This window comes from Macrobrachium nipponense, chromosome 11 (assembly GCF_015104395.2).
Source record: "Macrobrachium nipponense isolate FS-2020 chromosome 11, ASM1510439v2, whole genome shotgun sequence".
In the NCBI taxonomy this organism is placed as follows: Eukaryota; Metazoa; Arthropoda; class Malacostraca; order Decapoda; family Palaemonidae; genus Macrobrachium; species Macrobrachium nipponense.
Genome location: NC_061087.1, coordinates 51,336,840 through 51,362,699, shown reverse-complemented (window position 1 = coordinate 51,362,699; position 25,860 = coordinate 51,336,840). Strand labels below are relative to the sequence as shown.

Genomic DNA, 25,860 nt, shown 5'->3' with positions numbered 1-25,860 from the left:
AAAAAAAACCACGTTCGGTGAAATTTGACTCTACCGAAATAGTCGAAAAACGCAATCGTAAGCTAAAACTCTTATAATCTAGTAATATACAGTCATTTATCTTAATTTTGAAACAAATTCGAAGTGTCTAGCATAATATTTAGTTTTATGGTGAATTTAAAAAAAAAAAACTTTCTTTCCCTCCGCGCGCCGATTCACGGCCGAAAATCTCCGAAATGCGTACATCGCATTATCCTAATATTTGCTCCTTTTCATATTAGCCATTTTATAGAGTTTCTTATATGAAAATGTGTGCAAAATCATGAAGAAGAAAACAAAAAATAATTGAAGGTTGTAGCTTTTCTCATTTCCGAAATATTTGCCTATAAAAGGGATTTTGACGTAGGAAAAATCTATTTCTGGGTGATTGGCTCGTGTCGCCCTATGAAAGGATCCTTAATATCATTCTTTCTAGGTAAAATTAATCTAAAATTACCAGAGAAAAACAAAATTAAGAAAATGTCAGTAAAACTGACTCGCTCACTCTTTAAAAGAAGTGTCGGTATGAGAATAGGGGCGAGTGGGAACACTACCACGAGACATTCACCAATTAGACCTTCCAATCAAAATCCCCACCAGAGAGAGCTGATACCAACGGGCGATGCGGCCGCTACTACTACTACTAGGGACGCCACGGACAGCAGCGCCCCTAGCGGTCATCCTTAATCTATGAACATCTTGTCCTGCAGGGAGGGCAAACAAAACAGGGTGGGTTTCATAGGGCGACACGAGCCAATCACCCAGAAATAGATTTTTCCTACGTCAAAATCCCTTTTCTGGGCTCAGCTTGTGTCGGCCTATGAAAGAGTACCAGAGAAACAGACAAGATGGGAAAAAGGACAAATGAAAATCAGTTATAAAAAAGAGGGATATAATATAAGTAAATCAGTTATTACAGCATATAAACTAAGTACTTAAGGCTAACTTATTTTAAACAATGACATAAAAGAAAGTTAGTAATGTAAAGTACTTAAAATTAAATTATAGTAAACATAGTAAAATACAATAATGCAGTGCAATTTAACAAAATAGATTCACTTAAATAACGTATTTACAAAATATACAACAACACATTGGTGTCCTACTCTAGCTAAAAATAAGGGTAGGTACACTGAAGTACATTATAAGTACATAGTGTGGATGTCCCTAGCGAAAAAATAAGGGACAATCCACTAATATGATCTCAGCGGCTAAGGCTAGAATATCCGAGTAGCATGGCGATAGGGTGAGGCATGTTGGACGAGGTAGGTAGAGAGGAGACCTGGATCTATACTACGACTACTATACAGTATCAGGAGAAACAATGTTTCCCGCTGCTACTGCAGAAAATTTTAAAGATTCCAAGGACTTTAGATAGTGACGTTTAAAGACTGTCGGAGATTTCCATCCAGTATACTTTTTAAGATCCTCAAAGTTCATATGTTGAAAGTAATTAATAGAGGTGGCTACTCCCCTGATGTCATGTGCTTTTGGAATGAATCAGGATTGGCTTGTTTAATGAAGTAAAGGAGCTGTTGTCCCTAATACCTTTTACTGATAAAGTACCACCTTTTTCTCTCATGAAGAGAGAACCTGAGGATCTTGAGGATGTACGAGATAGAAAGGCTCTTCAAGTTGATACTGGGCAGAGAGAAGGATCTTGCGGAAGTGGGATGACTTTCCAAGGAGCCCACCTTGCAAGAGGATCCTCATTTTTAGCCAAAAAACTACGATCCGGAGCAAGCAGAACTTCTCCTGAGGGGAGGAATTCCACATGACCCGCATCTCTGGATAGAGCCGACAGTTCTGAAATTCTAGCTCCTGAAGCTAGGCTTAATAAGAATAATGTCTTTCTAAGAAGCATTATGAATGTACAAGACGAGTTGTCAGTATCTGATGCTAGTTTGAGGACATCATTTAAGAACCATGAGACTGTAGTAGGCCTTTGAGAAGGTCTAAGTCTAGCACAGGCTTTAGGGATAGACATAAAATAAGATTCAGTCAGATCTATCTGGAAACCTAACTGAAAGATCTTCTTCAAAGCCAATTTATGAGTAGTAATAGTGCTAGCTGCTAAACCTTTTTTAAACAAGTATCTGAAAAAGGATATAGCTAAATTAACTGTCATGGCTGTAGTGTTTGATTCTTTCAGGAAGGATGCTAATTTTTTAACAGCTGAGTCATATTGTCTAATAGTTGACTCTCTCTTATCTGATTCTAGGAAGAGGATGTTTTGTGGATCAATGTTAGCATTCTTTATTAGCCGCAAACTTCATGAAGTCCATAAAGTTAGGGTCTGAAGAATTCCTGAGGAAGCGAACACAGTCCTCATTTGTACTGATTGTGACAGCTTGGGATTGGGAATCCGTTGACGGTCGGAGACCCAATTCCAGAAGCAGAGGATACCAGTTGCTCTTGGGCCAGTCTGGAGCAATCAGGGCTACTAGTCCCTTGAAAGTCCTCAGCTTGCTCAAGACTTTCAAGAGAAGATTCACTGGAGGAAAGACATAAATTTTTCTCCACTGATTCCAATCTAACGACAGGGCGTCCGTGGCATAAGCCAGAGGGTCCAGGTTGGGGGCCACATAGCAAGGGAGCTTGTGGTTCGCTTGTGAGGCGAAGAGATCTACTTGGAGACCTGGGACTCTCCGGCATATCCACTGGAATGACCTGTCGTCTAGGGACCATTCTGATTCCAGAGGGACCGACCGGGACAAGGCGTCTGCTATCACATTTCTTACCCCCGCCAGGTGAAGTGGTGGACAGATGCCATTTGTGTTTGTTTGCTAGTGCAAAGATGGCTATCATGACATGGTTCACATGTTTGGATTTGGACCCTCCCCTGTTGATGCAATGAACTACCACTGCACTGTCCAAAACTAGTCTTAGATGAGACTTTTCCGGGGGAAGAAGTCTCTTCAGGGTAAGAAATACTGCCATTGCTTCCAGAAAGTTTATGTGGAGCTGGCGGAACTGAACTGACCAAGTCCCCTGAACTTGTTTGAATTGAGAATATCCCCCCCACCCGGACAGGGAGGCATCCGTGTGAATGGTTAACACTGGAAGGGGATATTGAAGAAGGGGTACCCGTTTGGCCAGGTTCTTTACTTTTGTCCATGGACGGAGTTGATTGCGAAGGATCTGTGGAATTACTGACACTTGTCTCGAGATTTGCGTTTTGCTCTCGAATCGCCAAACTCGATTTATATCTTTTCAGCCTTGCTTTCAGGAGGATATCTGTCACTGAAGCAAACTGAAGAGAACCTAGGATTCTTTCCTGGCTTCTCCTTGATGTTTGCTTGCATTTGAGAAATTGTCTGACAGACTTGGCTATCTCTTTCCGTTTGGCCACTGGAATTGACAGATTGTGGGAAGACAAATCCCATTGGATTCCTAGCCACTGAAAACGAGACTCCGGAGTAAGTCTGATTTCGTTTTGTTTATCTGGAACCCAGATGTTCCAGAAATTGAACTACCTTTTTCGTGGGCTTTGAGACATTCCTCGACTGTTGGTGCCCAGATCAACCAATCGTCGAGGTATGCTGCTATCATTATTCCCTGAGTTCTCAATTGTTGCAACCACTACTTCTGCTATTTTCGTGAATACCCTGGGGGCTACATTCAGACCGAAGGGCATCACTTTGAATGAGAATGTCTGATTTCCTAGTCTGAATCCTAGGAATGGGCGGAAGTGTCTGGCTATAGGGATATGATAGTATGCGTCTGTAAGATCGATGGAGCATGTGACGGCTCCACGAGGAAGTAAGGTCCTTACCTGCGAGATGGTAAGCATTTTGAACTTGTCGCAACGAATGAAAGAGTTTAGCCTTGACAAGTCTAAGATTACCGTTCTTTTTGTTGAGCCTTCTTTGCACGCTGAATAAGCGACCTTGAAATTTAGATGCTTGACTCTCGTAATAGCTCCTTTCTGAAGGAGTTTTTCCCTCCGCATAACTCTAAGTCAATTCCTTTGATGGTACTTGATGGAATGATTTGATTGGAGGGGGATCTTTGATCCACTCCAACCCAATCCCTTGGACACTATGCTCTGTGCCCAATTGCTGAACCCCCACCTGTGACGGAAGAGGAACAGCCTCCCTCCTAACCTGGGGGGGGCAGCCTCATTGTTGATGGGCGGTTGACCTCCACGCCCTCCTCTGAACTGCCTACTCCTTGCCGCTCTTTCCTGTGCCACGCTGGCGAAAGTGGCCTCTCGCTCTGCTACCTCTCGATTGCCTATTAAAGGGAGGGTAAGCCTGACCTTCATACATAGGGTTTGAAGGCCGGCGAGAGTGCGTAGGAGGTCGAGGGTTGTGACTGAGAGACAACAGGAGGGGATGGGCTGGGTCTGCTCGAGTTGAAGGTTGTCCCTGTTGGGTAACTGGGACGGCCTGAACGAATTGCTGCTGTTGCTGGTGTTTTTGGTAAGGCTGGAACCTTTTACCAGACTTCTTTAGTTTCTTACCAGCAGCGGGGGCGTTTTCTTGTTTCCTCTTAGCAGGAGATACCCCATCTAGCTTCTAAGGCTCTGGTTGAGCCTAGCAGCCTCGTGGTGCACCTCATTTACAGCGGACTCCTGGGAAGAGGTCCGCTTCCCCACATGCTGGAAGCCAGGAGTCTATTAGGTTCGTGCCTAATAGTGCATTCCTGCAGAACGTGCTTTCGGCAATTCCTCCTAGCTTGGAAGAAGTCGAAAGCATCCGTCTGAACCGTTTGAAGCTGGGACTTGGCCAGAATCTTAAATAAAGGTTCTGTGCCATACGAAAGAGCAGCCATCTCTGTGATAATCAGAGAATTGAGGGATCTGCCAAACCTAGTTCGAGCGTCGAACTCTGCCTGGATCAAGGAATCAGCAGCCTTGGGAGCTTTTCGCCAAACTGGTCCATTGCACAGGTCCGGTTTTGAGCTTACCAAGCGTGAAAGTGGCAGGCAAGTTCTCCCACAATTCTCCGAAAGCTGGAGAGAGCGGAGAAGTAGAATCCGCTTCCCTCAGCTGTGGCATGGGCTCATCCTTGAGGACTGCCTGAAGAGTCGCTTCCACTATTTTGGTAGCGAACGGAAGAGAAGCCTCCTCCTCCGTCGCAAAAATAGTAAAAGGACTCTTGAAAGCCTGGAGCTTAGTGTTGGTACACTCCCAGTCCTCAAGGCAGTGGACCCATTCGCGTTGAGCGTGCTCTCTACTATAGAGCACGTTCTCTCTGGAGATCTTGTCCTCCCTAGTGAGGGCCGCTACGGTCAGCCTAGCATATCCAATGAAAGGCTGCGTCAATCCCGGAGGATAAAACTCGAAGTCCTCAATCCTTCGAGTTCCACACTCCGGGACAGAGATCATACCGTCCTTGAATGGAGCATAAGCGGCCACTCTCCATGGGGGGGGGTTCTCCATGGAGAAGGCTGGTAGCGACTCATAAGGTGGTAGCTGGAGAATACCAGCACTTGCTACTGGGGAGACTGGATGAGGAGCCTGAGCAAGCCCCAGCTACTCGGTCCTCATTCTCTCTAACTCTGTTAGAGAGATCTTGGATGGACTGGCCCGACTGAGTCAAAAAGTGCTCGACAGTTGTGCGAACATCTGTTCGAACTTGGTTCCGAGGGGGGTGCGGAGACCTGTGAGCCTACCATCTCTCCTACCTGTTGCATCACCACTGCTGGAGAAAGCAGTGGGATCAAAGGTGCTAGGTCCCCGCTACTCCAACCGGCGTTGCCGGAGTGGATGCGGTGGAGGCCGGAGAAGGCATTGGCTTCAGCAGGAGCGCGAGCCTTCTCCTTAGAAGCCTTGCTTCTAGAGCTCTTTGAATAGGAAAGAGCTTGGCTTAGCCTTCAACCGCGTCAGCATAGGAAGTCGAAGACTTCTTAGCTGAAGAAGACGACGACGACTTTTTAGAAGTCGTCTTAACAAGGGTCTTCGGTTCTCTCTGTCCCTTCACCTTTGGGGGTACAGAGAGAGCGGGAGAGCGGGCAGGGATCTCAGATCCCAAAAAAGCCTTGGAAAGAAGCAGTAGAAGAAGGGACAGGAGAAGATCCAGGAGCGCCCAAGGAAAGACCTTGTGGCACCCGACACACCTACCTCAACCAACAAATCCTCCGCACCTACCGCCATAGGCTCAATATTAAGGTCCAAGTTGCAACGTCTGGACCGTCTCCTGCGTGGCCACGGCCCCGAACGACTGCTGCATCTCTTGCTGGATGGAGGCTATGAGAGGGGCTGCAGATATGGGGTCAACATATCCTGTTGACTTGCCACCGGGAAGATCTGAACGGCCAGCTTCTTGTCCAAGATGTATGGCGGCCCTTGGCGGCGTTCTTCCCGAAGCCGCCCACCCCCCCAAGCCTTCAGTTGCTAGGGCGACTTCCCTCACACTGGCAGCCTGAAAGAGAAGGCGAAATGAAGCTTCTAGTGGCGGGGGCGGGGTTAACAAGCTTATGACTAAGTGTTGTTAGTAATACGATAAAGAAGTCTACAATCGACTACCCCCCATCCACCAGCTGACTGACAGGGTCGTAACAGATGGCGCAGGCTTCCGGGTGCCAGACGATCATGTCGTTGTAAGGCGTGGCACACGGGGCGTGAGATCTGCACTCATCGTGGGCGCAGGGGTCGTATAAAGTCGCATTGCACCCTAGGACCTGACAGTTGGTAGCCTGTAAGTTGGAAAGATACATAAGTATCAGGAGAACACTTACAGCCTAACAATTGCTCCGCTGCATGCCGGAGCGAGAAAGTTAGATTAAACCAGAGCCTCGCCATAATACGTGTGGTAACAAGATGGTTGGAGTTTGTCCAAGGCTACGCCGGAGACAAGAGAAAGAATCCAACCAGGTGTGGTGGTGAAATATGAAACCACGATGGAAAACGGCGGAGATGTATACATAACAATTATAATTCTAAGAAATTCATCGTAAAAATTAGGGGTATATCCTTAAAATAACGAAATAATATCAAACCTTTACCCCCCGTCTACTAGAAGAGTGCCCGGGTAAGAAGCAGCTCTCTTCCAGTAGCGGGGAAAAAAGGGAAGGATATAGTAGGCAAGCAATAGACCACTAGTAGTGACCACCCCGCCCGCTGGTGGAGCCAGCGAACTATAACCAAAGGTTATAGTTATAGTGGGGGAAAGGTGGGACTGAGCAACTGGGGGGGGGGGGGGGGTTCCCGGCGTAACGCGGCGGGAGAGAGAGAGGGGGGGGTGGCCTACTCCTCCCCGTCCCAACAACAACTACCCGCTCGGTGGACCCGGTACCCGAAACAAGTGGTCGCCCTATACCCCAGCTGGGAAGAACCCCTGGCCTCCTCAGAGAAGGAGGAGGAAGGCTACTGAGGTTGTCATGGCAACCAAGGGGTCCCCCAGACCCCATCCCTATACCTGGTAGGGAGGAAGGGGAAGGGTAAGGTGCGATGGAAACACGTGACCGCAAGTGGCCTAAGCCGCGATAGCAACACACCGTGGAAGGGCCACGTGAACCAGGCTGTACCAATACATGGGACATGCACCTAGGCTAGCCTAACACCCTAAATAGAACTAAAATTACATCGTAAGATGAGGAAAAGACACTTTTAGTAAAAGAAAAAGAAGCCCAGGAGGAGGCAAACTGTTCCGAGGAACAGAAGCCTACTCGGAGCCAGCGATAGTCGATGAAGAGCAAGAGCCGGGATGCTGGGCCAGAAACACAGAATAGCCCTAAATACCAAACTAAGAGAATTGGTAAATGGGCTAACCTAGCAAAAAAGGCGATGTAAAAAACGATGAACGTGATATAGTAAGCCCATAAGTATAAGAAGTCCAGTATGGAAGACCGGAATTCTTAACATGAGGCAGCATGGCGCCGCCACGAGTCGACCGGGAAACCGTATATGACCTATTAGAAGGAAAATACTGGTTCCTGGAAGACTAAAATACGGTAAAATACTACTTTTGAGGCACTTAACTTAGCCGTTGCGATGGCAGCACGTTCCATAATAGAGGAGGTAAATCCAAGATAATAGCACACAAGCAAAAATGTGTACGACGCTTAGCGCTAATAATTAACCCTTCAGCACTGGACGTACACATGTACGTCTTTTACGGTACAGTAATAAAAAGACCGGACGTACGCGTGTACGTCTTTCATCCCTCCTCGAAAAGCAAAGCGTTTTCTTTAGCTTGGATGGTTTCCAGACACAGTATTGTGTACGAGAGAGGTGCTGAAGCTCCACCCACAATTCATTCTAACCAATGAGCGTCCGATGGACGTCGTGACGTCATTTTCATATGGGATATTAGGAGGGGTACTGGCCAACATATACCAGTGCGCCTCAGGCTATTATCTGAGAAGGATGAATACAATTTTGTCCGTAAACCCAGGTAGATTTTGAATTCCAAATCTTTTTTCCCCTTTTGATTCGCAGTTATTTTATGTTTTTTTTTTTTCAGTATCATGTCAGATGATAGTGTTTCAGAGTCAGGGTCTGAGTACCTGCCAAATCTATCAGATGATGAGTTATAGTGATAATTTTTTAGAGGTTGACAGTGACAACAGTGTTTGGAAGACATTGAACCTCTTGTCGATGAAGGCTGGCAGTTCATAACTGATCCATCTTGTGACTTGCGCCCAGACCCAACCCCCCCTGATTTCACGGAGGGTGGCAATGGGATTCCTGCTTATAACCAGAATTCATCTGCTTACGTGATGCATTTTTTTTCCTTTTTTGTGGTGATGTAATTGACAAATTGTGTGAATGGATGAATGCTCGGGCAGAGTTAGTACTTTCAATTCAACAGGAAAGCGTAAGGTGAAAGGACTTCTATGGAGGCCTGTTACTTGTGATGAGATGTGTTTTTTTATAGCTTGCTGATGATAATGGGGTGAATAAACTGCCCCATATGTATATACGTATTGGTCACGAGATGCTGTTGCTTTTTTTATCATTATTATTATTATTATTACTATTATTACTGTTTTATTATTATTATTATTATTACCAGCTGCCTAAACATTCATTGATGTATATGCGTTTTCTGTATGAAACCTAGGAATAACTGTTTTCAGTAAGAAAACTAGTACTGCTATTACCACTACTACTATTTTACTACTACTTTACTACTTTTTCTGCTACTTTATTCTATTACTTTACTGCTATTTCTACTACTTTATAACAGTTCCTACTTCTGCAATTACTTTTTCTACTAAATATTCCTATTTTTTCCGATATTCTTACTATATTTTTGTAATTTTTTGACAATGGGGTAACAAAAAATATTCATTGATATCCATACACACAATGTTTTCACATAAAGAATATGAACGGAAACAAAATATGAATACCATAAAATGTTTAGTGGGAGCATAGTAATGATTGATACTCGCGGTCCCGACAGGGGGTCTCATGCGGTATGCAAGCATTAGCAGCAATGTGCTAGGCCAGTGCGAAGGGGTTAAGGATGACCGCTAGGGGTGCTGCTGTCCGTGGCGTCCCTAGTAGTAGTAGTAGCGGCCACATCGCCCGTTGGTATCAGCTCTCTCTGGTGGGGATTTTGATTGGAAGGTCTAATTGGTGAATGTCTCGTGGTAGTGTTCCCCACTCGCCCTATTCTCATACCGACACTCAATTTTAAAGAGTGAGCGAGTCGGTTTTACTGACATTTTCTTAATTTTGTTTTTTCTCTTGGTAATTTTAGATTAATTTTACCTAGAAAGAATGATATTAAGGATCCTTTCATAGGCCGACACGAGCTGAGCCCAGAAATAAATATATATATAAAAATTTTTGTCATTCGGTCAACTTTAACTCGTCCGAAATGGTCGAAATCTGCAATTCTAATCTTAAACTCTTACAGTATTGTAATATTCAATCATTTTTCTTAATTGTGAAACAAATTGGAAGTCTCTAGAACAATATTTAGATTTACGGTTGAATTTAAAAAAAAAACATTTTTTTACGTCCGCGTTGTTACAAATTCGTGCATCATTTTGTGATAATATTTTTCCGGTGTTGCTTTACGTTTTACAATGTATTATACATCAAAATGATTGCAATTTAGTGTACATACAACGAAAAAAAAGTAACTCGTTAGCTTTAACCATTTTTCGCACAGCGGGATTTGAATACAATTATGTATTAAGGGATTTTGACAGAGGAAAAAATCTATTTCTGGGCGAGAGACCTGTGCCGCCCAGTGAAATGCTCCTTATAGCATCATTTCTAAGGTATAAAACTGCTATATATACCAGAGAAAAAAGTTGCATGGAATGCCGGGCATATGCCTAGCTCGCTCACACCATATAGGGTGTCGGTATAGTAACTGGGGCGTGAAACCACTCTCAGAGGTCTCTTACCAATTAGTTTATCTCCTCTCCCAACATCCCCCGTTACTACGAGTCCGTTCTACATCCCACTACTGCCCGCCACCCCTCTACCACCCATGCGTACCTAAACATTCCTCATAGCATCCCAAGCTTGGACCAGTTTAGGGTGAGGAAAAACAAGGGTGGGTTCACTGGGCGGCACAGGTCTCTCGCCCAGAAATAGATTTTTCCTCTGTCAAAATCCCTTTTCTGGGCTCAACCTGTGCCGCTCCGTGAAATAGTAACAGAGAATTGGTCCAATAGCTTGTAATTAGTTACCTGAAAAGGAATAGAATAAAAACTAGGATACATAAAGAAGGAACTTTAATACCGTATCAATATATAATCTAATACAACTGACATAAAAGTAATCAGTTATCAAAAACTTATTCAGGAAAAACATTTCCAAAAGAAAATAAAGGTGTCTACTAGTAACCTTTATACAAGACAAATATACATACTATTACTGGTACTCAAAAGGAGGGGTCCCAAGAATTTCTTGAAAACCATCAAAAGATATCACAATATATCTTAATACTATACAATTTACATCCAATAAACTAATGTTGAGTACCAGAACAGGTTAATTACAATACAGGTGAGTACCAAATCTAATTTAATTACAGGTGAGTAACAAGGCTAAGGCAGGGACAATAAATGAGGCAGGTAGGGAGAAAGAAAGGTAAGGAATACTAATGAATTAACTTCTTAACATGGTTCTGATACATCAGGCAGGAACTACATTTCCTGCTGCCACTGTTGCAAATTTTAGGGCTTCCAAGGATTTTAAGTAATGGCGTTTAAATACTAATGGTGATTTCCAACCTGTATACTTTTTTAAATCTTCAAAATTCATATGGTGAAAATAATTAACTGACGTGGCTACTGCTCGAATATCATGAGCATGTGGAATTGATTCTGGATTAGCTTGTTTGAATAAATAAAGAATCTGCTGTCTAATCCCTTTTAAGGAAATGTTTCCTCCATTTTCTCTAATAAATAAAGGGCCTGAAGACTTATTAGAAGTTCTGTTCAGATAAGCTTTCAAAGTGTTAACTGGACATAAGGATGGATCCTGTGGAAGTGGGACAATCCTCCACGGTGACCATCGGTTCTGTGGATCCTCATTCTTTGCTAAAATCTCTTGTCTGGAAAGATTTGTACTTCCCCAGATGCGAGAAAAACAATATGGATTCGGTTCTCTAGATAATGCTGAAAGCTCAGATATTCTGGCTCCAGATGCTAAACTTACCAAAAATAAAGTTTTTCTAAACAGTGTTATGTATGAACATGAATCATTATTGGTTTCAGAGGCCAGTTTAAGAACATCATTTAAAAACCAGGAAACTGTGTGGGAGCGGGTTACTGGTTTTAGTCTGGCGCAAGCTTTTGTTTTGGAATTGATGAAAAATATGAATCTGTAAGATTAATATTAAACCCAATCTGAAATATCTTCTTCAAGGCCAGATTTAATTGTTGTAATTGTATTAGCTGCTAATCCCGTTTCAAACAGGGTCCTAAAAAAGGTAACTGCTAGGTTCCGAGTCATTGCTCTAACCTTAGAATCTCTTAAGAACTTTGCCAGTTTTCTTACAGCTGAATCATATTGACGAAGGGTTGAGTCTCTTTTATCTGACTCTAGAAACAAGGTATTTAGAGGATCAATGTTAGCATCTCTTTGTTTGGCTGCAAATTAAATTTCATAAAGTCCATAAAGTTAGGACACTCCGAATTCTTGAGGAAGCTAACACACTGCGAGTTTTGTACTACCTGTGTCAACTTGGATCTGGGATCCGCCGAGGGAGGATCCTAGTTCTACCATCAGAGGAAACCAATTGCTCTTGGGCCAATTGGGGGCTACCAGAGCTATCTGACCTTTGAAAGTCCTGAGTTTGTCTAGTACTTTCATTAACATGTTTATCGGAGTAACAGATAAATTCTTTGCCAAGTGTTCCAATCTATGGAGACATGGCGTCCGTGGCATAGGCCAGAGGGTCCAGGTTGGGAGCAACATAACATTTTAGTTTGTTGTTGGGGATTCCGTGGCGAATAGGTCCACCTGAAGGTTCGGAATCTGTTGACAAATCCAATTGAATGAATCTTTGTCCAATGACCATTCCGACTCCAGCGGAGTTGTCCTTGAAAGTGCGTCTGCTACCACATTTCTCACTCCTGCCAGGTGTACAGCTGACAGGTGCCATTGGGTTTCTTGGGGGGGGGGGGTTTTGCAATCGTAAAGATTGCTATCATCACATGATTTATGTGACTTGATTTGGATCCCCCTCTGTTTAAGCAATGGACGATTACTTCGTTGTCCAGAATTAATCTGATGTGTTGCTTCTTTGCCGGGGCTAGTTTCTTCAGAGTTAAGAATACTGCCATGGCTTCCAATATGTTGATGTGGAGTTGACGCAATGTTACTGACCACAAACCTTGGACTTTTTTGTATTGGGAGTAACCTCCCCAACCGCTTAGAGAGGCGTCTGTGTGTATTACCAACGCTGGTGGTGGAAATCGTAGGGGAATCGATTTGCCAGATTCTTGGCCTTGGTCCAAGGGAGCAATCTTTTCTTTAGTATTTTGTGGGATTAGAGATATTTTGTCTCGTTTCCTCTTGTTCGCCTTGGATCGCCATACCCGATTTATATCTTTCAGTTTTGCCTTTAGTAATGTGTCTGTTTACTGATGCAACTGAAGTGACCTAGAATTCTTTCTTGTCTTCTCCCTGGACGTTAATTTGTCCTTGAGAAAATTTTTTGTTTTCTTTGCTATTTCTTTCCTTTTTGTTGAGGGAAGAGATAGTCTGTGTGTGATTAGGTTCCATTGCAGTCCTAACCATTGGAAACATGCTGCTGGAGTAAGACGGGACTTCTTGAGGTTTATTTTGAAACCTAAGTGTTCCAAAATTTTATGACTTTGTTTGTCGCCTTTACGCAATCCTCTACATTGCTGGCCCATATAAGCCAATCGTCTAGATAGGCCACTAACTGTATTCCTTGAGTTGTTCTCAGCTCTTGGACTACTGTCTCTGCCAGCTTCGTAAATATCCTGGGCGCTATACTGAGTCCGAATGGCATCACTTGAATGAGTATGCCCTTCTGCCCTAGTTTGAATCCTAGAACAAAGGGACGAAAAATGCCTTGCTATCGGAACATGATAGTAAGCGTCTGTAAGATCTATAGAGGTGGTGACGGCCCCCACGGGGAAGTAAGGTCCGCACCTTGCGAGATAGTTCAACATATGGAACTTGTCGCATCGAATGTAAGTATTCAGATGTGACAAATCTAGAATCACCCTTCTTTGTTCTGAGTCTTTCTTTGGCACGCTGAACAAGCGTCCTTGAAATTTCAAAGATCTTACTTCTTTTATTGCATTCTTTTGCAAAGATCTTTGGTGTATAGGTCTAGTTCTGCCGATGGAGCTTGATGAAAACTGGTTAGTGGAGGGGGCCCTTTTATCCCAACTCCACCCCAGACCCTTGGATACTATGCTGGAAGCCCACTTGCTGAACGCCACCGGCTCCGAATTTGTATAGTCTTCCCCCTACCTGAGATGTCTCAATGGTTTGAAGAGGGTCTGTTTCCTCGTCTACTCCTGTATCCTCTGCCTCTTGTTGAAGTCCTTCCACCTCTATTATGAAAGTTACCTCTGGCTCTACTATACCTCTGGCGTACCTATTGTACCCATGGAACACTCCTTGTGTCTCAAAGGAGGGGTTAAAGCCGGAGAGAGCTTGATGTTGAGGAGGCTGAGTCATCCAAACGTATTGTTGTTGTTGGGGTTGGGATTTAGACGTAGACGGCTGAGTCCCTTGAGGTACAGGAATCGTCGTCTGAACGACAGCTTGGGGTTGTGGAGTCTGGTATGATTGGAAGTTCCTAAACCTCTTCTGCCTCTTGTCTGATTTCCTGATTGTTCATATTTCCGTTTTGGCATCAGCCCCAACGAACTTTGAGACTTTGATTGACCCCAGCAGCCTCACCTAAGACACTGTTAACAATGTCTTCCGGGAATAAGTCTGGGCCCCAAATTGGGGAGGCTTTAATCAGTTTATTGGCTCCATGTGCCTTATTGTAGCTTCTGAAAGCACATGCTTTCTGCAATTACGGCGTGCTACAGCAAAGTCATAGGCATCACTTTGAAGTGTGAGGAGGAGAGACTTGGTAAGGATCTTGAACAATGACTCGTCTTGGTATACCAGCGAAGCCATTTCTGCCATTGTAGCGGAGTTTGATTGATCTACTTAACCGAGTAACGTGCCTCATACTCGATTCTGACCAAGGATTCTGGGAGTCTCGGAAGTTTGTCACTGAACTGTGTAGAGGCAGTCAATGTTCAGTTTCCCTTTGGTGAAAGTTGCTGGGGCGTCAACCCAGCATTCATGATCTCCTGAAAAAGTAGAGAAGTCAACTCCGTCTCTCTTAGTTGTGGCATGGGCTTGTCCTCCATAGCCCGCCTGAAGAGCCAGATCAACTACTTTTGTAGTACAAGGTGTCGGTGTTTGACCTTCTACTACAACATTGTGTAAGAACTCTTATGGGGGGACAACATTGTGTTCACACACTCCCATTCGTTCAATGTCCGACCCATGCGGACTGAGCCTGTTCCTTAGGATAGATCAGTCGTCTCCTTAGGAATCTTATCTAGTCTTACTAGCGCTTCCTCTGTCAGTCGAGCATATCCTGGGAAGGGAAACTGCAATCCCGGCGGGTAGAATTCAAATCCTCTACCGGCCGAGTTCCACATCCTTCTATGGTTAACATGCCATCCACGAATGGTGCATGTTAAAGCCAATCGCCACGGATTGCTCTTTACGAAAGCCGGAAGTTTGGAAGCGTCTGGCAACACAAACTGTTGTTGTTGTGGCAGTCCGGTTCTCAGGAGATTTTCTAACATGTTCTCCTGGTTTTGCAGTCTCTGAGCAAAAGTGTCCATAGACTGCAACCGATCCGAGATGGTTCCAATCTGAGATTGGACCATACTTCCCATCTTCTCCATTAAAAAGATTAGAGAAGGCAACCGGATCAAAGGAAGGTTTCTGAAGCCTTAGATTTGGAGCTCCTTGATCTCGACCCGTGATGTAGGGGAGTAGCTGCTACCGGAATCTCGAAGAACTTAGATGCATTTAATGACTTGGTAAGTCTCTGTAACCTAGATGGTTTACTTGGCTTAGATAAGGCTTCCTCAATGTTTTTGACTTTTGGTATTACTGAGCCTGGTTTGTCCCCAACCATGGGTCTTGCAGTAAACCCTTGAAAAGAAGCATGAGAGATGTTAAAGATGGTGCAGAGCTAAGAACAGGAATCTTAGACCGCACACTACTTGCCCACTTACCTCCCTACCTTGATCGCTGGCATCCAGAACCATTGGTTCTATGTCAAGGCTGATGCCGCCACGTCTTCTAACACTTCTTCCCCTAGTCCCTCAAGATCTTCAGGCAAGGACTGCGTGTCTTCCCTTATCTTGGCAATAATGGGTTGCAGCACTTCCTTGGAACTGCCGCTGACATCTTGGCATTTGGGTTAGTAGGAGGGTGCATAACTCCTCTGATAGGATATAAGGTTTCTTAGCCTTAAACGGTTACGGCCAAATCCGCCAACCCAGATCTTGATGGGTCGAAAGAGATGTTCTTGACAGCCTGTGGGGTCTGAAAAATAAGTACTAATTAGGATTATCACTTTCTTAAAACTAAAGAGAATATTTGTTCACTTCTTGAACACCCTATCTCATAATTAGTAATGAAATATCTAAGTGCGTACTCACCGAGTCCGAGGTTATATCGGCAAAAAGCCCATAACAGATCTCACACGCATCCGGATGCCAGACGATGAGGTCATCGACCTGTACGGCGCAGGGTGCATGGGACCTGCAAACCTCATGTCCGCACCTTTGCTGAAGGACAGCTGCGCAAGCTGTCATCTGACAACGCACCACCTGTAAGGTAAATTGATACATAAGTATTCAATTTGTATATATAAACTACCGAAGCCCCGCATTATTTATCGTAATCTTAAATTATAACATATATAGTAAAATAGACTTCTGTATACTAAATCTTAACATATACAGCTCGGATCATTTAGTCTATGAATCTTTTTCTTTTATTTTTTTTCTGTTGGAAAATTATGGCGGATCTAACTTCGTATTTATCCGCCTGCTTCCGGAAACTAAATCCACTTAAGGAAAAATATTCTCCAATGATTGTATCCGCTACCAAGGTCGACGTATACTGTACCAAAAGGTGTTGAGAGCGGACGGATATCGGTTACGTATTCTGTCCGCCTGCTCCGAAATTTCGTGCATAGTAAAAACAATAGAATATAAGAGTTTTGTAGGCTACATCTGTACGCCTCTTCGGGATCGACCGACAAAATTCTATTTGTGTGTAATCTACGATATCAGAACAGGGTGAGATACCTGAATCTGATCAATACATAAAACATATTAGTGTGTAGAACTATTCCGGTTGTAACGGAATCAAATAATGCAGCGAAACCCGAAGGGGAGACTGAGTGTACGCATAAGTTGCTCTATCCGGTGCGTTCGGAAGCCAATCGAAACCAGCTAGAAAAGCGTCACTGTCCTAACTCATGGTATGACCATATCGCTACATATTCGTCGCTCCCCGATATAGACTATAACTAAAGCCTAAAAGTAACCTGAATCGTGTGATAAAAGGTATCTCCCCGAAGGGGTACTAGGCGGGAGCGGCAGAGCGACTGGTTCGTCGCGATCAAGTGGACCATATGACCGGTCAGGTGGGACAACCCTACCGATGATAAAGATCCAATTGAACCACGAGAATATGTAGCTTACAAAACTAAATGACCAAAATTAAAAAAAGTGAATAATAGATAATTAGGTAATAATGGCACACAACGAATACAACATAATATTAAGCTAGACAAAAATTAAGCCGAGCGAGAATAGCCTAGGTCTCCAACATCGGGTAGATACCGATATGGTCAGGTAGGCTATATCACTCTTATAATATCTCTACGAAATCGGGTGGTTGCCGATTTAAGATGCAAAGATAAATTACGCTCAAAAGTTGTCAAACCAAGGGAAACTCCCTAAAGTAGGATATGACTCGAACATGTAATGCTCGGACGTAGCCCAGTGTATCCAAATCACTAAATATCTAAAACCCACGTAAACATCGTATAAAAATTATATCAAAATATAAAAGTGCATTTATTTCCATATGTCTAGGACAAAAAATGATTGCCATTAGTATGAGGAACTAATGGTCAATCAACATGTAAAACAAAGCTCCGTGAAGTAGCGACATCACAATGGCCGACTGGGTCGGATATCTACGATCCTTGATCAAGATCATATTCTCGTAGGAAATACCTATGATAAAGAGAACACAACTTCAGTGCATAGCACAATCATAGTAGTACTCAACTTAGTAGTGGAAGCTTCTAGGAGGTCCGACATTATGAAATCAAGCACAAAAAATCAACAAACGAAAAACAGTAGTACTTCGTACATGCTATTGAAAGGAATGTTTAGGTACATGGGTGGTAGAGGGGTGGCGGCAGTAGTGGGATGTAGACGGCACCTCGTAGTAACGGGGGTGATGTTTGGGAGAGAGATAACTAATTGGTAAGAGACCTCTGAGAGTGGTTTTTTTCACGCCCCAGTTACTATACGACACCCTATATGGGTGAGCGAGCTAGGCATATGCCCGGCATTCCATGCAACTTTTTTCTCTGGTATATATACAGTTTTATACCTTAGAAATGATGCTATAAGGGAGCATTTCACGAGCGGCACAGTTTGAGCCCAGAAAACTTTTTTTTTTTGCTACCATATATCGCATTATTTACATATGGTAATGATATTTTTTTTCATTTCTGATGGTTGCATACTAAACTTCAGGCAATGACAAAAAAAGGAGCCAAAAATGAACTCTTAACCTCGAAAACTAAGCGAGCTGTGATTTTTTGAAAAAAATTCTTTTTCCGCTTCCTTCCGTCGCTCACTCCAACCCAGCATACGGGAGAGGGTTTTGATTTTTAGGGCTTCGGCGTAAGAGGGTTAAAATGTACTAGTGAGTTAATGATACCTAGCCCTTTCTTGCCTATTACTGCAGATTTACTTTCAGAGGGCTTTAGTTTACATGAATAAAAAGCTATAAGAAAGAACTGTTTATCATATTGCTGAAGTAGTACCCCTCTTACCCCTTGGTCTGAGGCGTCTGTTGCAATAAAAAAAAATTCCTTATTAAAGTCAGGGAATTTTAAGATAGGTGAATTGCATAATTCGACTTTAAAGATATTGAACGCCTGTTGATGCTTTTCAAACCATAATAAATCTACGCCCTTCTTCGTAAGATCTGTTAAAGGAGCTGCTATGATTGAAGAGTTACATATTTACTTACGATAGTAATACCCACTACAGCGCAAAAGTGCTGTATCCCCATTTACGTTAATAGGTACCGGAAAGTTACAAATAGCCGACACCTTACCATGGACTACTTTAAGACCTTGACAAGACACTTTTTTTTTTTTTTTTTTTTTTTTTAAACTCACATTTAGATATTTTACTCTGAGATTATTTGTCTTAGTCTCTGTAGCACTAGCTCTAGTTTATGTGAATGTACTTCTAAGGTATTAGAAAAGATTACAAGACCAACCATATAGGCATGTAGGGTATCCCCTAAAAAAGTTTCCAAACACTACATTAATCATTCTGGTGAATATAATTGGGGCGTAACGTAAACCGGAGTCATACGTAAAAATTGATAATGTCCCCTGAGTGTGCTGAAGGCGGTGTATGAGGTACTCTCACTTAGCTAATGGTATCTGGTGAAAGCCTTTAAGTAAGTCCAAGCTGGTGAAAAATTTATTCTGACCTAACAAAATAAGATATCGTCGGTACATGACACTGGAAGACGATTGGGAATCGTTTCCTCGTTAGAGCGACAGAAATCTACTCATATATGCCAAGTCCGATCCTTTTTAGGCATGACGTTTAAGGGAAAAATTATATGGGCTATTTGATATCCTAATGACTCCTATTACTAAAATTTTTTCAACTTCGTCATTTATCTCTATTTTGCAATTTCATTGGGAGTCTATACAAAGGTACGTATATAGCTTTATGTTTGTCCTTCGACCGTATTTTGTGTTCAATGACATCCGTTTTCCCCAGAGATCACTCGCTAGTGGAGAAACATCCTGGTATTCAGATAAAAGATAAACAAATTTCTGCTGAATCACCTCTGCTTTTACTGATTTTACTTTAGATAGAGTATAAGAGGGATTCATCTATTACTGGTTGGGCGTGATTAAATTTAGCAACAGTAAAAAATGCGATATTTATAACTTCCATATCCACGATATATATATAGGTTATGTGGATTACTAGATTGGTATTCGGATGGTTACAGACTTCAATATTAACTTGTTGCTGTGAGTCAACAGTGTATAGTGCTTTGTTTGCGGAAATCCGTTATATTTCAGAGGGTCGGGAAGGGATTAAAATTTTCAGATCCCAGCAAAGTCTTTTTACACGCACTAAGATATTCGAGGGTGCATGCGTCTCCAAGATTTTGCGTGCAAATTGCGACTGCGGGTGTGGGAGAATTCTGTTGGGTCGCTTGAACAATGTCACGATTTATGAGACAAGTGATTGGTTCCTCTATATAAGTTATTTGATTAACTGTCTCTTTTTGTCCAAAACAGATTTTAATGTGTTAGAAGGTTTATAGAATTTTCCTTTTATAAACAAGCCTTATTTGGCAGGAGGTAAGATAATGTTTTTTATAACTATAGAGGTATCTGTAAGCGTGCAGTTATCTGCTCTGCACTGAATCTGCTTTACGTACGACAATTAACTCGTTATTGCCAATTACTGAACCATACCTTAGACTTTTCAATAGGGAAGTTCGAACAACAATGGTGAATCCGTAAATACAGGATATTACGTGGACTAAAGGAATAAAAACAATGTAAATGGCTGATATTCTAATTTTACGGCACATACAGTCGGGCTTAATCCACCACTACTTATAATAACTTATTGTATTAAAATTACGAGAACCTGCTCTGATTACTTGATACGGTCGTGTAATTCATAGGAAAATTCCTTTTTAATTCAAAAAGGTATTGGCATGAATGATCCGACATCACTCTCCCCCCTCCACTAGAGTCGCTTATGTGGAATGTGCTTTGCTTTCAACACTCGGAAGATTTTGACTGACCCTGACCGTTATACTAGATGGCACAGTAAACATGTTTACTGAAGCACGATTTGTTTGTTTCTGATTTTTAGCAGATTTACTGTTTACCTGTTTCTTTTTATAATAATGAGGATTCTTCTCTTTATTATCATTGACAACATTTTGTGTGTTTTTAGCATTATGTTGCTGGTGGTTATGTATAAAGCAACGAACGTAAGAATGACTTGAACTATTATGAATTGAGCGATTACTATTAAAACAAGTTATCTCTACTGCGTTATTATTAACTATATGTACTTGATGTGGTTTACTTTCATTCTTTGCTAAAATTTGAAATAGTGAGGGATCCAGGTCAGCGCATTTAGACATATTTTTGTTAGTTTGTTTATATGAATATTAAGTATGTTAGCCTAATGAAATTTTTACAGACATGTTATTCCTTGCAATCCAGTCGTATTCATATTTTTTTTAAAAGTAAAGTTGAGTCATACAGATTCGATTTTTCTGAGCATATAACTCAAAAAACTCAAGGCTAAAACTGCCATCGGGACCTTGCAAAGGAGCCATTATTGTCCTCACCCGAAATAGTGTTACCTCTAATTTATCCAGATTTGTATGTGTGTTCCACTTGTTTTTGTGTGATTTCTTATCACTACGGTGCCTAACGACCCTATCCATATTCAATGTTTAATATGATTTGTTACGTACAGAATTAATAGTCACCCAAAATTATAAGATTAACACAATATATGATTATAATGTTTAAGGAGAACTTCTGGAAACAGAAACTCAAAGATAAAAACTCGCAGTAGCGAAGTCCCAATGATGTAGATAATTTCTGTAAAAAAGTAAGATTAAGAATGTCTCGTAACTTCAGCCACAGGAACAACGAAAATTCGACCTGCAAAGGAAACACTCAAAGTTACTCCAAATGAATAAAAAAGATTGTACTTAGCTTGATTATGTGGGCAGTCACGGCGTTTCGATAACGACACGGCCTTGGCCCTCCTTCTCTGTTTAGCGGATGACTCTGGTTCTTAGCTTGAGTTTGTTGAATGATTCGTGTCCTTGAAAATCCGATGCTGCAGACGCGTCCGGTTTGTTTCTTGAAGTGCTGGAAGCGCTCAATAAACGATGATGCCTTCTTGAATGATTCTAAATGAGAGACATCTCTTACGGTTAGGACGAAGCTTGCATTGCCATAGGAAGCAGACACGTCCAGTTTGTTTCTTGAAGATATGCACTGCTGAAGACGCTCACTAAACGATGACACTAAGTTTAAGTTGCTTGAAGAATTTCTTGCTTTCGCCGTCGTTGACTTCTGATATGATACATTATTCGTTATTCTTCGGAAGACGTTGAAGAGTCCTCGATGTAGGCTGCCACCAATATGTAGGGCTGATGCCTTTGTATGACAAGGTTATTTAGACCTGCGATAATTTACGCTAAGGTCGGTTTGTTATGACTTCTCCATCCTCATTGGAGTGTCTTGGATTTCGATGATAATTTCTAAGTTCATTCAGTATCTTCTTTCTGATGTGAGGTTCTATGGTTGAAAAACATAGTACAAAAATATCTGTATTCTCTGAGACTACTACATGTTGAAGATCAGATAAAATTTGACAGGTCTTCCAATGATGCTGGGTGATTGAAGTCTGACTACAATCTGGTTTACACGAACATACACACAGATGACATAGATTACAAGTCATGTAGGCCGTTTGGGTTATAGGTCACTGTGGTGGTCTCCAGCAGGAAGCTGCGACAACCGCTTACAAAACAATCAATTTGATGACCACAGATGACGGCAAACCAGACACTAACTTATACAACATGTCATCTTAGCCTACTTTATCTTATCTGGTCTGATCACATTCCTGCAAGCAAACTGGTTGACCTCTTGGGTCACTGGTTTTAATCAATCATAGTTTTAGTTTTTATATATGGAATAACAGTCCATATTTTTGTTATTATGTAACACTTACATATGTTACTGTCTGTATTTTGTATATTCCATGTATATATGGCCTTGAGCTGAAATAAAGGATATTATTATTATTATCATAATGAGAGGATGTGAATATGATCCTGACCTGTTGATGCGGGACATTGCAGTTGTGTTGTTTAGAACCAAGAGGATGTATGTCTCTTGTGGAGGTTTGAGCTTTTTTTGAGAGGCAAAAGACAGCTATCAGCTCCAGGCAATTGATATGACAATTCCTCAGAGTAGCTGACCACCCCCTTGCCACGTGATTTTCTTCCCAATGTCCTACCAAACCTGTCAATGAAGCATCTCATTGTATTGTTAGTTGTGTGTCTTTTCTTCGGACGTCACTTTGTCCAATGTCTCTTTGTCCACACCCTTTGGTCCAACATTTCTTTGTCCGATGACATTTTTGTCCATGAGTTTTTTGGTCCATTGTCTTTTAGTCCAATATCCATGATTTTTGTTGGCTCATTTAGCTCATTGCTGTATTTAAAATTACGGTAGTTTTGTCTCTCGGTAATCCAGTATTCTTCGGTAGTTAGGTTTCTGCTAAGAGCAATTTTCCAAAACTGGAAGCAGTGTTTCGTTTTAGAAAAGTAAGTCAACTTAGCAATAGCCTCTGAAACCGAAAGGAAGGACCACCACAATGGCAACATTTATAACGTCAACGAAAGGAAAAAGAAAGGTAGCAGATTAATACAATCAATTATGTGTATGATTTTCACTCACACAATTCAAAATTGGAGAAAGATTATTGGCGTTGTGAACATAGAAAATCGTGCTCTGTGTGTGTTCATACAGTAATGGAGGAATATATTCCAAGAATTGTGTATGTGTCAGGCGACCACAAACATCCAGCAGAAGCAGCTTTATTAACAGCCATATATCAGAAAGTGTAACACGTCATGATGAAAACACCTGTGCTCAGCTTCCATCCATCCCAGTGCTTTCACGAACACTCCATAAGCACAGGAAAATTGTTGACAACATTCCTACACTTCCAAGTAGCTGACATGGATTTGAAATCCCAGATTGCTTTAAAAATCTTAGTAATGGGGAACAATGTTTGCAATTTGACTCTGGTTCACAAGATACTACCCACCGATTTTTAATATTTACAACTAACAGTGGACTAAGAGACCTTGAAACCTTTCCTACATTTTTATGTGACGGGACTTAAGAGAGCGCCCAAACCATGGGTGCAGCTATTCTGTATTCATATGCAAATTAGAGAATGCAGTTTTCCTCGACTTTATGATTTGTTACCAGATAAAAGAAAGACAACATATCAACGTCTATTTTCACAGGTGAAAATTATGACACTTTTGGTTTGCCCAAGTGAACTGATGGTAGACTTTGAAATTGCCATTCATAGGATAGAGCATTCAATTCTATCTTTCCAAATTGCTTAATAACAGGATGTTTGTTTCATTTAGGGAAATCATTATATCGGAAAATGACTGATTTGGGTTGCAAGAAAAGTACAACACTGAATCTGAATTCTGCTTAAAAATAAGGTGCTTTTCGGCATTGGCCTTCTTCCAGTGGCTGGTGTTGAGGAAGCCTATGAAGAGCTCACAGATGATGATGAAATTCCTGGAGAATTTATCAGTTACTTTGATGTAAACTATATATATGGGTGTAGTGAGAGGTTGTGGCACAAGGAGAAGAAGAGAGGACCTGTCATTTCCAATAGAATTATGGAATGTCAACAACAGAATTCTAAATAACTTACCAAGAACAAATAACGCTTTGGAAGGATATCATTCTTCATTACAGTTTTCTATAGGCACAACTCATCCAAATATTTGGCGGCTTATAAAAAGTTTGGAGAATGAAACTTGCAAGATAGCTCACATTTGTCGAAGGGATTCAGTACATATGTAATGACTTACATGATAAATAGGAATGTGTGAACATTCTTTAGAAGTAATGCATGTAACATGAGTCAGGCCAGGTCCCAAGGAGGTCATGCAGGAAAGTCTGCCCGAAATCCAATGTAGAGTGTGAGAACCTTACCAAAGCAGAATGTATGTAGAACATCAACAACCTCTTCCTTGGGAACCACTTTGGCTCTCACGAGAAAGAGAAGGCTTACATGTCGTAACCTCAATAAGTATGTTCGTTCATATGCCTGTATCTTTGATTAGGTTTGCCCGCCTATGATTTTGTAAACATATCGTAACTCAGACTTCCTCTACTCCTCTTAGTTCAAACTTCTATTCAGAAACCTCTCTGCATCTATACCAAGATGTAATCTGGAACAATATATCATATTTTGGATACTTTGTGTTTCCACTACTTACCCTCTACACCCTCTACCCACGAAAGAAGTAAGAAATGAATATCAAGTTAAGAGAATATCTTCACAGTTCAACAGAGACATAACTGAGATGGAGAGAGAGATACCCAATGAAGCTTGCTATGCGAACCAAAAGTACAACTCTGGCTCGCTTGTAAATACAACGAAGCCCCTAACACATAAACAAAAAAATATAGCCAAATTATTCAGTGCTTACAGAATTTGGTTTCACATTATGAATCCTATGGAAAAATGGAATGTTAAAAGGCTGTTGCTCACAACCTTCACACTTTTTAATTTTGCTAAATGTCTTTAATAATTAAAAGAATTTTTTTCTTTTGTATTTTTAAGCATAAATGTCTGCAGTAAATATTAAACGATTTTTTTATCTTTTGTATTTTTCTTTTTCTAAAGAAGACGTCGGACAAAAGAATAATTGGACAGAGACAATGGACCAGAAACTCATGGACAAAAAGACTTTGGACGAAGTGATGTGGACAAAAATACTTTGGACGAAAAGGATTGGTCCCGCATCTTTTTCTTATGTGTGATAGCCTGAATTTTTTCACATTTTGAGTTGCATTTTGCAATTTGAGTATTGGATGTATTACTGATGTAAACTGCAGCTGGTCCATCATACATTCCAGGTCCTGTGTGGAAGCTCTGGGCAGTGCAAAGAATGTTTTGAGGTTTTTCCCTATTCTGTTCTGAGTATTGATAGGGAAAGTCAACAGGCCGCGAAGAGTATCCCAACACAGCCCCAGCCATTGAAAGTGTCTTCTTGGCGTAAAGTGAGATTTTCCCAATTTATTGTAAAAACTTTTGACTGGAGTCTTGGCCACTATTCTTAGGCTTTTCAAGCACTTTTCTTGTGTGCCTCCAGATTAACCAGTCATCTAGGTAAGCTATTAGATGATTTCCTTCTTGTCTGAGTTTCTGAGCAACTACCTTGGCTAATTTTGTAAAAATTCTTGGGACAATGTTTAGTATAAAAGGCATGACTTTGAACCTGTACTTATCTTTCCTTATCCGGAATCC

General features: G+C 41.7%; 1 protein-coding gene across 8 annotated transcripts in view; it reads left to right on the top strand.

Moving 5' to 3' along the window:
* LOC135205820 (cell cycle checkpoint control protein RAD9A-like) overlaps positions 1-25,860 on the top strand; it is a 434,453-nt gene that overhangs the window by 335,447 nt on the left and 73,146 nt on the right. The window contains exon 8 of one of the 8 annotated variants that reach the window (XM_064237097.1): positions 25,470-25,777. The exons of the other annotated variants lie outside the window; for them this stretch is intronic. Within the exon in view, the coding sequence (XP_064093167.1) occupies positions 25,470-25,533 (64 nt within the window). The 3' untranslated portion in view covers positions 25,534-25,777. Of the gene's footprint in view, positions 1-25,469; positions 25,778-25,860 lie in introns of those variants that run through there. 8 annotated transcript variants of the gene reach the window in all.